The 14,059-nt window shown below is 43.3% G+C and overlaps 1 protein-coding gene across 4 annotated transcripts in view; it reads right to left on the reverse strand.

Moving 5' to 3' along the window:
* The window catches only part of ttc28 (tetratricopeptide repeat domain 28), an 83,942-nt gene that overhangs the window by 47,918 nt on the left and 21,965 nt on the right, over positions 1 to 14,059 (reverse strand). Inside the window, exon 1 of one of the 4 annotated variants that reach the window (XM_036214532.1) lies at positions 13,652 to 13,937. The exons of the other annotated variants lie outside the window; for them this stretch is intronic. Within the exon in view, the coding sequence (XP_036070425.1) occupies positions 13,652 to 13,678 (27 nt within the window). The 5' untranslated portion in view covers positions 13,679 to 13,937. Of the gene's footprint in view, positions 1 to 13,651; positions 13,938 to 14,059 lie in introns of those variants that run through there. 4 annotated transcript variants of the gene reach the window in all.

Below are 14,059 nucleotides of genomic sequence, written 5' to 3' on the forward strand. Positions count from 1 at the left end.
CCCACTTTTCCCCTTTTTTCAGTGAAGATGTGTCGTCCAAAACAAACAGGAGAATCTGACTGTTTTCCTCTTGAACTTTAATGTTTTTTATCTGAAATTCAGCAAACCGAGACCACCTCAAAAGATGGGTCAGAATGAAACGGTTCCTGGTCCAGGATCAGTTCTGGATTATCAGGGGAAATTAACTCATTTTAAAGGGGCCCTACCAGGATTTTCTTAAGCCTATCAGAGTGAACTATATCCATATATATGATCGTATATTACCTTTGGACCATTTAGTCTGAGGCGGAGCTGTCAGAGCAGACTCTTCCTGGAGGGAGCGGTTGGCATCGATCTTACATCAGCACGTTTCCAACCGCACGTTTTCATGGGTATGGGAGGGGCTGCTGCAGACGGTGCAGGTTTTTAAAGGATTACTCTTAAATGCATGAACGGATCAACATGCCGTTTTGGGGTTCTTTATAGTGAGGAATGAACAGTAAAATGCATTTAAAACCTCAAAAAGTAGAATTTTCATGGTAGGGCCCCTTTAAGAGAACCAAACCTGTCCAGTCTGAATACACCCTAAACCTGGTACAGAGTTCCTGTTCTATAATGCAGTTAGAGAACATTGTGTTTGTAAATCATTATCAATCAACCTCTGTGTTGACACACCAAAATATTTGATCCTGATCAGATCTTTGTTTTCATTCTAGAATCTTGGACTTATTTTTCTATAAAGGTTTGAACTTTGAGAGTTTAAGCAAGAAATAAAGAGTGAAATTGTCAGTCAGAGAAATGAAAAGAATGTTTGTAGTGAGGAGTTTTACAGCCTTAAAACATCTATATTTATTGTAAACATAAAGATGAATCCCTAGAGGGATTTCATTATTAATTTTAGAACCTAATTCCTGCAGTAAACAAGAAGACACTCGTTTTCACGTCACGTAACTTAAATCACAGCTGTTTCTAGTTTGTATTTACGCTGACATGCTTTCAGTGATTCCCCTAAAGTGACTTCATACCTGAGCTAAACGTGCCAGAGTCGAGTTCTCCATTCACACTGAACCGTACCAGGATTCACTTCATGGTGAATGGACAGAAAACTGCATCCAGGTTGGTATGTTCTGCTAATTGGTGGCATTTTGTGAAGATAAAAAGGTCTTAAGGTGATAAGATAAAGAAGATAAGGTCTTCTTCTCATTCCTGTGGATCCAGATCATAACTGGGTTCTGCAGGAATCTGTCCTCTTTCCTTCATTTTCCTGCACCAAAAGGCCGCTGGGACTTCAGATTGTGAATTTGATGCAGAACCGTAATCTTAACCCAATTTTATACAGAGGACTTGTTACCATGGAAACCCTGTAAATTAGAGTGGAATTGATTTTGTCCCAGTCCGGCGGTTTGCAGTCACAGGATTAATCAAAGAGGAGGAATCAGAGCAAACAGAGGAAGGTGTGAACGGAAGAGCAGATGTTTTTGGACCCGGTTCTCCTGGAGACGGCTGTGGACGACGCTAACGTTTATGAGGAAGAAAAAAAAATCTATTTTCATTCAGGAAACGGGATGACGGCGAGCTCACGGCCAAAACACACACATGGACACGTGGCCTACTTTAGGAGGTCTGGTGTCAGGAAGAACCATCGATATCTCCACTAATCAATGAAATCAGTGATTTAATCCTCTAATATCGGAGCTCAAGAGTTTGTTCTTTGATTTACTGTAACTTTTTAGCCGTTAACAGGATCATTCCAGTAGATTGTGAAGGAGAAAAGCTGCTTGCAGTATTTTAAAGATTTGATGTTATGTGTTAACGGGTTAAATCAGTCCAAGTCCAAACATACCAACCAGAGCTGGGTCGGCTCCACAAAGACCCGGAGCAGGTGGGAGTTCAGGAATAAGCTCAGAAACAGCCGCACGACTTCTTTTCTTTCTGCTATTCCCATCAGGACACAGACACGTCTTTCAACCCCCCCCAGAAACTCCCCCTCTTTCTTCCCCTCTCACTCTATTAAGTAAGACAGACCTTGACTGTCGGCGCCGGTTCTGCCGGCCTGTGAAGTTCAGCGCTTCTGCGCTTCAGTCCTCTTTATTCTCCCGTTCAAATGAAACCAGTTGGAGGTTTTCTGCTTCTGCCAGAGAGAAAGGAGGTCTGAGGAGACGTAAACAAGACCGGAGACGGACGGAGGGAAATCGTTTCTGACAGACAGAAAAAGAGAAAAGAGACAAAGTTCAGGGAGATCTGTGAGTCTCCTCCAAACTTTCTCTCTGGTTATGTTTCACAGCTTCTTCGCTCAGATACTTTAAAATAATGTGCGAGGAGAGCTGAAGGAAACACCAGAAGTGTCAGAGTCGGCGGTTAGATGAGAGCAGCTGCAAACAGAAGCAGGGTGGTGTGAGCCCTGAACCTGCTCAAGCTGGAGAAACGTCAAACGCGACTAAAACGTACCGCAGATGATGAAAGAGAGAAGTTCTCCTCGCCGTCACCACACTGAATGTTACAATACAGGTTCATCATTGAGGGTTAAAGTCCCCTATGACAATTTTTATTATTTAAAAAAAAAACGTTCCCAGTAGTTTTTCTAATTATGATTATGAAGTTTTAACCAAAATCCTACAAATCCTAAAGGTCTTAAAAAGCAATTTTTCATGTTGATCTGAAACCTGCTTCCAAAATCTCCTCTGAGGGGGCGTGGCTTTTGATGCTCCGCCTCTGGTTATGATAGCTCTGTGTCTCGCTAGTGTAAATCTTCACTAAAGCGTCCATCAATCTGGGTAATGTCCAGCCGTATGGTTCTGATCCGGATGTCAGCTGGACGAGGAAGTGAAGATCTTCATGGACAGAACTTCCTCCAAAATCCTGATTCTTTCTCCTTCCAGTTCACCAAAGACTCTTGTGCCTCATCGTTACTTGGAACCATTGACTGTATATGTTAGAGAAGACACCGGCGATGTCGAGAGATCCGTGTAACAGCCCTAAATATTTATACGTTTATTTTGGTGTTTTAATTTGTATTTAACATGCACCATCTAGTGGTGAAAGCATGTGGAACAAATTATATTAAAAAGGTTCCACCCGGACTCATTTTAACTGCACACACCCTGTGTGCACTGCTGCAGACACGTGAAACTCCCCCGTAAGATCTGTATAAGTCAGACAAAAAATGTTACAGAATCATCAATGAAGCTATTTGTTTATTATGTTTATTTTGTAAAAGAAGAAAGAAAGGTTTTCAAGCCAAATGAGCAATTATCCCCTCGTGGATGCCAGCCCACGAGGTTTGTGTGCTTTTATTTTGTATTTAGTTTAAGTTTTTGCATATTGCAACCTGAAGAGTTTGATTTTGATGCTTTTTTTGTTGCGTTTCTTTGCTGTCAGTTCTCAGTGAAGACCGAATAAACCCTGTTTTAAAATCATCGTGCTCATGCTAATTCCATCAGGTTTATTTATTTTAAAAAGTTCTACATGGTTCCATGTGTCATAAATAGGCAGACAGCTGGTTCCACGTGCAGCAGGTTCACAAACTAAATCAGGGTCAGACAGACAGAGGTCAATCACGAGCATGAGATCATCAGAGAGCAACCGGAGTGGTCAGGGTCCAGGCGAGGGTCGGGGCAGGTAGCAGGTAAACTGGGTCAGAGACGAAGCAGGATCAGAAACAGAAGATCAGGTTCAGGTAGAAACGCTCAGTAATGCAGGCAGGGTGACACAAACAATACTTCACACAGAGAGAGGCTCTGTGCTGCTTTAGAGTCCTGTGGTTGGTTAGAAAATGAGAGTCAGCTCAGTAACATCTTGGGAGTGTGAGCTGGGGTTGCTGGGAGATGTAGTGTGTTCAGTATTCTAGCAACAGCTCCCACCGGTGACCAGAGGGGGCGACAGCGCGCTGACTCGTGACAGCATGTCTGGTTCATGAGATCTTTCAGTCTTTTTTATACTGCAGGAGCTGTGTCTAAATGACAGCGATTTCACTGGTTCATCTGTCTTTCTGTAACCCAGTTTGATGAATTTCAATTCCACATTAGTCTGAGGGCGCAAAAAATAAAGACAAGAATAATTATGCAAATAAGAAAAACATCAAAGTTTAAGAGCGAAACAGTCACATTCTCCTCCTACTTCTTCTTCTGGCACCGTCACCAGCAAATACTGATACACACTTACAGGTTGTTAGTGGGAGAATAACAAATGTATCAGCCTATTTATGTTTTAAAAAAAATCACGAATAAGTTGCACCTCTTGCTAGACTCTGAAAAATACTGCGACTTATACTCTGGAAAACACAGTAGCTTAAAAAGGAGATTAACACCATTTTAAAAATAATGAGCTAATTTGCCTTTTAATAATTAATTGCAATAAATGCTATAATTTGACACCCTAAAAATGAGCAGTATTGATCAGACCAACAGTCTGTCTGTACTATTGTAGTTCCTATCAGCTGAGCACAGGTAAGATGAGAAAACTCAAATGTTTCCAAACTCTGGAGTGATGCACAGCAGAAGAAACGCCCGGTTCATCGTCCATTTCATGGGTTCGTTTCAATAAACATTATAAAGAGTGTTTGCTTGTCTCTGAAATAACGTCAGGCGGCCAATTCCCATTTGTTTGCAATGGAGCCCACGAGCAGAAACACAGCTAATCACACACGAATACATGTGGAAGGATGTGGCGTTCAGGGACACGTCGCACATCGAAGCGCTGCAACATTTCCTCACGGCGGAAGGTAAACTCCCAAATAACTTCATCATCGGCTGACAAACTGGAGCGTTTCCCTGCGTGTCTGTAGAGGCTGCAGAGAAAGCTCCTTCAAAGCAGGTTAAGAATAGAATGAAAGACAAAAGGCAGAAAAGTCAGAGGTTTGTGTCTGAATGAAGTCATACATGACCCTCCGCTTTACGCTCTGCTTTGAAGATCTTTTATTCCAGTTCCTTCTCTCCAGGGAAGCATGAGAAGAAAAGAAAAGGACCGGCATCACTGGGACATATCAGAGCGGAGCAGAGACGGTATCTCTACAAGCAGACGTGGTGACAGCCGTGAAATAAACGGGGAGGAACATCAGGAGGACGGAGATGAGAAACATGTCCTGAGGATAATGGAGTCATGCGGCTTCATCAGCAGGACAAGCTCCTGGCAGAGATGCAGACTCTGACTCCGGTCATTGTTTGATGCATCTCCCTGAAAATCAGACACTTCAGACCTCAAACATTATCTGACAATTTCCTGCAAACTATGGAGACAAAAGATTCAGCGTTATGTGCTGAGAACTCCTGGATCAGAGAGACAGAAGGAGATCATCTCAAATATTACAGCATACGCTGACATTTTAAAACACAAGTCGTCCGACTTCTTTGCTGGCATCAATATTCACACCTTTGGTTTTCTCTATTGAAGGTCATAAACAACTCCTAAGCAAACATTACCAGTAAAGAAATCAGCAAAAAACAAAACGAGAATGCTGCTGACTTCAAAATAAACTAGGGCTGTGTATTGGCAGGAGTCCAGCCATTCAATATGTATCACGATACATATGTCACAATACGATATGTATCACGATACACAAGTCACAATACCATACGTATCACGATACTCATGCCACAATGCGATATGTGTCACGATACACGTCACAATACCATACGTATCACGATACTCATGTCACAATACGATACGTATAATGATACACATGTCACAATATGATATGTATCACAATACACATGTCACAATACCATACGATACGTATCACGATACACATGTCACAATACCATACGTATCATGATACACGTCACAATACGATACGTATCACGATACACATGTCACAATACGATACGTATTACGATACACATGTCACAATACGATACGTATCACGATACTCATGTCACAATACGATATGTATCATGATACACATGTCACAATACCATACGTATCACGATACACATGTCACAATGCGATATGTGTCACGATACACATGTCACAATACGATATGTGTCACGATACACATGTCACAATACCATACGTATCACGATACTCATGTCACAATGCGATATGTGTCACGATACACATGTCACAATACGATATGTGTCACGATACACGTCACAATGCCATACGTATCACGATACTCATGTAACAATACGATACGTATAATGATACACATGTCACAATATGATATGTATCACAATACACATGTCACAATACCATACGATACGTATCACGATACACATGTCACAATACCATACGTATCATGATACACATGTCACAATACGATACGTATCATGATACACGTCACAATACGATACGTATCACGATACACATGTCACAATACGATACGTATCACGATACTCATGTCACAATACGATATGTATCATGATACACATGTCACAATACCATACGTATCACGATACACATGTCACAATACGATATGTATCATGATACACATGTCACAATACCATACGTATCACGATACATATGTCACAATGCGATATGTGTCACGATACACATGTCACAATACGATATGTGTCACGATACTCATGTCACAATACGATACGTATAATGATACACATGTCACAATATGATACGTATCACAATACACATGTCACAGTACCATACGATACGTATCACGATACACATGTCACATTACCATACGTGTCATCTTTCTCTTTCTCTAACTGTTCTGGTATCGCCTGTCCGTCCTGGGATAGGATCTCTCCTTCATGTGGGAATCCCTAAGGTTTCTTCTTTTTTCCTGACTCAGGTTTTTTAGGAGATTTTCCTTACCGAGAGGGAGGGTCTAAGGGCAGGGATAACCAGTTTATGTAGTCTGTTTAGTTTTTAACAATTGTTTATATTTTGAAGCCCAATGAGGCAAATTCATTTGTGATTTTGGGCTATATAAATAAAATTGAATTGAATTGAATGATACACACGTCACAATACCATACGTATCACGATACACATGTCACAATACCATACGTATCATGATACACGTCACAATACCATACGTATCACGATACACATGTCACAATACCATACGGATCATGATACACATGTCACAATACCATACGGATCATGATACACGTCACAATACCATACGTATCATGATACACGTCACAATACCATACGGATCACGATACACATGTCACAACACGATACGACTAGTCTAGCAGCTTTCACCATCAGAGATCCAGTTCCTTTTTAAAGCTCTTTACAGACGTGAGGCGGTTCAAGCGGTAAACGGTACATTATTCTTATAGCGCCTTTCTATCTTGTACTTTGTAGTGCTTTATAACCACAGCCACATTCACACACTCATAGCACCAACCCATAACCACCAGGAGCGTGTGGGGTCAGGGCGCTTTCCCAAGAACACTGACAGACTGGCAGGAAAGGTGGGAACCAAAACTGCAATCCTCTGATCAGTGGTCAACCACTCTACCACTGCACCCAATATGGAACTAACATGAGATGTACTTTGCTGCCTCACCGTGACTGAGTCCACTGACTTCAGTGAAATGTAAATCTGAGTGTCATCTGCATAACTCTGGTAGGATTTGTTATTTCTGCACATCTAAGCCCAATCTGAGTTCTTCTCCCTGACCCTCCATTTGAAGGGGCTTGTGAAGGGAGGGGAAGCGCTTTAATTCACGTGGGTGCGCTCTGAAGCACAGAAGTTTATGTTTAAATGAAAGGAATGACCTTTTGTTGTAGCATGACCTCTTTAATGTTATAAAACCGCTGTTGTTATGTATGTGTTATGTCATCATGCAAAAGTCAGGTCATAAATCTGAGACACTATTTTTCCATAACTCTGTTTGGAGGGGTAAGTGTTGGGGTAGGGAGAAGGGGAAACTTTGGATTGGGTCGAACTGCTCCAGAGAAAGCCTGATCAGGATGGAGCCCCGAGGAACCCCACAGGCTCTTTAAATCTGTGTCTCCTTTGCTTTAGCATTCAATTGCATTGTCACATTATTTTATTAAAACCAATGTTATGTGTTAGGATGGTCTAAGATGAGGATTCCTGCTACAACTCTTAACTCTAATGTGACAAGTCTCCACTAACTCAAAAATAAACCGTTGACACAAAAAAAGAACGAAGCCAACAGAGCTCTCAGTTTCTTCTGGTTCAGTCGTTTCTCAGACTTTCATAACCTTAAGGTTTCCACAAATCTAGAGTTGTTTTTTTTTTGCCAATCCTCATGTATGTTGGAGTTTTATAACTAAGCAACTAAAACAGATTTTTAAATTATGCAACGACAGAAGCTTTGCATCAGGCGTGCGTCCAGCATCAGGTTTGAGTAAATAAAATAACCTTATTAGTGAGCATAGAAGAGACCAGGACAGACATCGCGAATCCCCACCAACACAAAGAAGAAATCTGTGTTGTGCTGCTGAACAGATTTTTTGGATTTTTCTCCCGCCTGACCTTTTGGCGAATGTGAGAATCAGCTGCTGAATTAGCCCAGATAAGGAAGACTGAAGGTTACAGAAAACAACAACAATGGATCAGGAAAAAAACAAGCGCATTGTGAATAAACACATTACACTGAGAATGCAGGGAGCTCAACTCGGAGCAGGAATTATAATCAGCTTCTAAATAAACAACCAAACGATCAAACCAGACGGAGGCGGAGTTCAGAACGCAGCGCTGCACTCGGACAGGTCAGAGTTCATCCACTACACACTCAGTTTTAATGAAACTGTGGTCATTCAAGGTTTAAATATTGAAGTGAAAAGACAAACAAATGAAGATTTCAGGGATTTTTTTCTTGAGAATCATTAATAAAGTTGATATGAACATGGGTTCTCGTATACATGGGACTTAATCTCATTGGTGTCACCTGTGAGATCCAATTCAGATTTAAGCAAAAAGAGTCCAGGGAGGTGAAACATGACTATTATACAGTCCAAAGAGCAGTCCCATCACTGACTGTATAAGAAGACTGGACAGAGTGAGTCAGACTTCACTCATAGAAATGGTTTACTTCCGGCTCCAACCTAATTAAGAGAATTCCGACGCCACTATTTCCAGATACGCCATGTTACCATCAGTAAGCTGTGATTGGTCCGAGTTGATCTAAGTCATGGAAACCATTCTCACCAATCAGGAGTGAGCTTATTAGAAGGCCACACCCCTACTGCTTGAAAGCGAGCAACACAAAATTTGTCAATCAAAAGTTTTAACGTTGGATGAAGGGTAAATATTATGAAAGTAAGAGGATTATCGAGAAGATGTTAAAAAGTATCAGAGCCAGAATGTTGATTCTGACCAACAGAACGACTGATAACAGCTGGTTATTTCTCTACAGAAGTCTATGAGAGGACTGCACGGTGGCGCAAGTGGTTAGCGCTCTTGCCTCACAGCGAGAAGGCCCCGGTTCGACTCCCGGCTGGGACCTTTCTGTGTGGAGTTTGCATGTTCTCCCCGTGCATGCGTGGGTTTTCACCGGGGACTCCGGCTTCCTCCCACCGTCCAAAAACATGCTTCATAGGTTAATTGGTGACTCTAAATTGCCCCTAGGTGTGAATGTGTGAGTGAATGTGTGTGATTGAGGCCCTGAGACAGACTGGCGACCTGTCCAGGGTGTACCCCGCCTTCGCCCTTCAGTAGCCGGGATAGGCTCCGGCACCCCGCGACCCCGAAAGGGAAGGAGCGGTCAAGAAAATGGATGGATGGATGGAAGTCTATGAGATTTTGGCTTCTTGGAACCACTTCCTGTTTAGAACATTGGGGGGGCTCTGTCCAGTTCTCAGATACAGTCAATGGAAGAATCCAGCTTTTTTCTGGGACACTGATGTACTCAAAGATGTTGTAATTATTGACTAAAACGATGTTTTCCTGTGGAGTTGATAATGAGTTTGCATTCTTCTGCTTCTCGAGTTCGTTGTCTTCTCTAAACACATATGTTCTTGACGAGTTGAAGTTTCCTTTAGAAGCACAGATGCAATAACACCATCATGGAGGCTTAGTCAAAGCAGAACTATGAGAGAAACTATCAAGAGATTCCCACGTAAGTCAAGGTCAATATCAGAGTTAATATGAAGTCAATCTGCTGATATTGAGGCTCATTCATTTTTCATGTTGTTTCTTCGTCCCTCCAGCGCTCCTCCTCCTCCTCGTCTGTAATCTGCTTTAGCATCACAGCGGCACGTTTCTGTCAGAGACATCCACAGTGAGGAGTTCACAGGTTCAGGGTTTGGTCGAGGAAAAGAACATGGATTCATGCCGCTGCGCTGCAGCTCATCGTTCTGTGTTTTCTAAATACAGGCTCCCAACAGAAGGCTGCTTTTAGCGCGCTGTAGGCTTCTCTAAATACTGGGAAGTGCTGTGAAATGTTGATTTGCTGAAAACATGAAACCCCCAGAGGAGGCCAGGCGGCTGTGCAGCAGGTCCGCATGCAGACTCTGGAAGTGCTCCTCTGGGAACTCTTTCCTCGGCTTTCGTCACCCCGTGAAGATCTCCGGCCAACGTGAACGCCACGGCGAGATGCCGGTTCCTCCGCAGCGAGCTGAACATCTCTGCTTCAAAGGCGGCCGTGGGTGAAGATGCATTTTTAACGCTCTGTCATTTACTGAAGTCATCGGCACTGCAGACTTCTCTGACTGGCTTCAGAAAAGTCTGTTCCTGATCCAGACTGGAGACCTCAGAGACGTAACTGGACTGGCCGTTGCATCACCGCTACATACAGCAGAACACATTTACTACAATCAGGCCGTTCCCTGAAAAGGACTGTTTCTGTTTTGTGTTTCACAGACGACTGATGTGAAGTTCTTCATCATGGTCGTCTCCTGAGACATCCAGCATGAAAACTACCAACATCAGAAACTCCACCGCGACGTTTCTCTGAGAACATGAAACAATGGAGAAGATCGTTTCCTCTGTGATCCAAAAAACTAAACTGTGAAATCTGCTAAAAACTTTGATTTTAAAAACCTGTGGTTTCAGAAACAGCTGCGGCGGGAGCTAAATGATGCGGGACTGTCTCAGTACTTCAAGCTTTAGAGCCAACCTGGATCTTCCTGCAAAAAGTCTGTTTTCTCAGATTTTATGAAACAGATTTTAACTGAACACAAAAATCTGGAAATTTGACTGATTTTATGTTAAAAGATGAACCTGCAGGATCCTGATGACGTTTCCAGATAAACGTTCACAAACAGTCGCTAAACAAAGACAAGAATCTCTATGAAGGATTAAAATAATCCTCCTAAAAATACTGAAACCGCGCTCCCATTCTATTCATCGAACCTCCTCCATCGCTGCCATCAGCGCCTAACAGCTGACAGTCTGGCCTCATCCCTTCACCCCTCCACCTCCACAGACGCCAGCGATCCCCTCTGGGAACCGTCCTCGCAGCCGGATCAGCACCGTCAATACACGCCGCTTCCAGAGGAGCTGCTGTGATCTCTGAGCCAGAAACAAATGTGGTTAGGCATCCAGCCGCTGCCGCTTCACGCTACCCACTTCACTGACAGACATCAGCTACGGCCTCCTCAGAAAGAGATGTTCCTGCAGCTGCAGGAGCTGCAGGAGCTGCACATATTAGGAGTCTGCAGGCAGAAGACTCCGTTTACTGCTGCCCAAAGAAAAGTCTTCCAATAAATCAAACTTCTCCTGATGATAAAAGACTTCCTATTTGAAAATGACATAAAAAATTCACTTTGTGAACTTTTCATTACTGCCAAATCCCTAAATTATTTCCATTATGATTCACAAGTTTATCATTTATTCACATTTACGACTCAAAATCGAAAGATGTTTGGAGGATGGATGGACTCAATGTGATGTCATGTGATTGGATTAAATATTAATCGATGATCCGTTTTCAAATCAACCAACTTTGTTCAGCGGTGAAACAGTTTCCACATTTGCAGATAAACTTTTTTAGTATAAAACTGACAAATAATTAGTTTAAAGCAAAATCTATTTTTGTTAAACTTTCTGAAATAGTCAAAAATCTGTCATTGTAATCAAAAATTACATTTCACTAATAGATCCACTTTTCAAACTCCGCCCTAATCATTACCCATCTCTGTCCAATCAGGTTTAAGGGTCGGCTAAGCCACGCCCACAACATATGAACCGGAAAATTCTAGACCTGAAGGTTTTTTGAGAAATGTCACAAACACGGCGCTTCAGAGTTCAGGTTAAAATGAATGATGTCATCAGTCTACAGGATTTAAGGCGGTCCTGATATAAACACAATGTGCCCCCTTAAATGAATAAACCAACGGGATGACGTCATCTTAAGGGAAAGTGTGACATCAAAGCAAATAAAATATTTTTTCCTTCAAGGTTCCATAAACACAAAGTCCACCAGACTCAAACTGTTTTCTATGTAAACACTTAGAATTAGAAGTGACACCAGATCTGAACAAACTCAGATCTCATTCATGAAAACATGCAGTAAAAAGAACCTCTGAACCGCTTTAGAGTCCAGAAACCAACGTCACAGCTGAAGGAATCCAGCTGTGAAGTGGAGTGGTTGCTATGGACTACCAGCAGAAGATGCTGAGGCTTCCAGGCCGGTCCCAGGAGACCCGAGGAGCAGGTGATCCGGGGATCAGCGGAGAACAGGACTTCTCCTCGCTGAGGATTTCTCTCGTTTTCTACGGCGTTACAGAAAACATGGAGGAAACTGAAGCTTCTCAGCCCAAAATTAAACTTCAGTTTGCAGCTTTTTGACGTTTGGTTAGTAATAAACATCTTTACCCCCCACCCCCACCCCGAGGGTGAACCCGTCCAGCAGTAATTCAGAATCAACATCATCAATAATGCAGGAACTGGATCATAAACTACACATCCAACCCAAGTTATTACAACTCCACCGAGGAGAAAACATGAACATCAACTCTGGAATTCACAGGTTTGATCTCTGTGACTCAAACAGACGTGGAGGGAGGATGGAAGCTCCTGCAGGAGCTTCAACACGCCGTCTGCAGCGTCTGCAGCGTCTGCAGCGTCTGCAGCACTGAGCAGCAGGTGGAGGTAACTGTAACAGCAAAGATCAACAGGCTGTAAAACCATCGTTCTTCGTGCTGCTCCGGAAGGATCTCACTGACCTTTAGAACACATCAACCCAATCATCAATCAATATTTAAGATGATCCAATCCTGTTAGCACCAGATTATTCTGTCTTTCAGTCTTCCAACGATTCGATTCTATTCCAGGTTTGCAGCAGAGTCCAGATGAAGGAAAACTTCTTGAATTCTCAGATAAATCCAAACCCTTCCTGAGGCGGTCACTCCAAAACTAACATGTTCTGAATCATTTAAACTTGAGGATCTGAAGAACCAGAAGCTGATGGGAAACAAATAAACTTCTGCTGTTATTCTGTTGGATTTAAACTCTCAATGAGACTATCAGATCCTTCATCTGATCTGATCCTTCATCTGATCTGATCCTCTATCTGATCTGATCCTTTTATGCACGTTTCCTGATCATACCGTGGATGCTTTGATGAAAGGACTTGCTTCAGATTGATAAAGATGATCAGTGAATCTCCGGTAATCCCGCTCTAATCCCGCTCTAATCCCGCACAGACGTTTTGCGTTTGTATCAATTTAAGGCTGTTACGGGATTATCCCCATAAAGTGTCCGTGCGTGCGTGCGCCGATCCCCGCGCGTCATGCAGCTCCAACTTTGGAGCGACCGCCGCGAAACGCGCGCTCGCTCGCGCGCTGCACTCACCTTCTTCCGGGGCTGCCATTTCATCATATTTGGAATCCAGGTGAGAGTCACTCACGACAGCCGAGGAGCGACGTGGGCGCGCGGCCGCCGCATGTCAGAGCCGGCGCGTGGGCGCAGCGTCCGCGCGGGAGGAGAGAGGCGCGGATGCGGGAGGAAGTGAGTTGTAATCCGCTCCGGACGGGGCTGGGGGGCCGCGAGCGCAGCGCCGCGTGCCGTCATCCAGCCGCCAGCTCCAAGCAGCGTCCGCGCGCTCCGCGACTGAGGAGAACCCGACACCGACCCCCCTCCCAACACACACACACAGACGCGCGCGCCCACACACCTCCTTTTCTGCCTTTAAGGGCCTTTTTCCTCCTCAATCTGACTCCAGACAAAAGTCCTATAACCGGGTTAACGGGACACCCCCCC

This window comes from Oryzias melastigma, linkage group LG12, assembly GCF_002922805.2.
Source record: "Oryzias melastigma strain HK-1 linkage group LG12, ASM292280v2, whole genome shotgun sequence".
Lineage (NCBI taxonomy): Eukaryota > Metazoa > Chordata > Actinopteri > Beloniformes > Adrianichthyidae > Oryzias > Oryzias melastigma.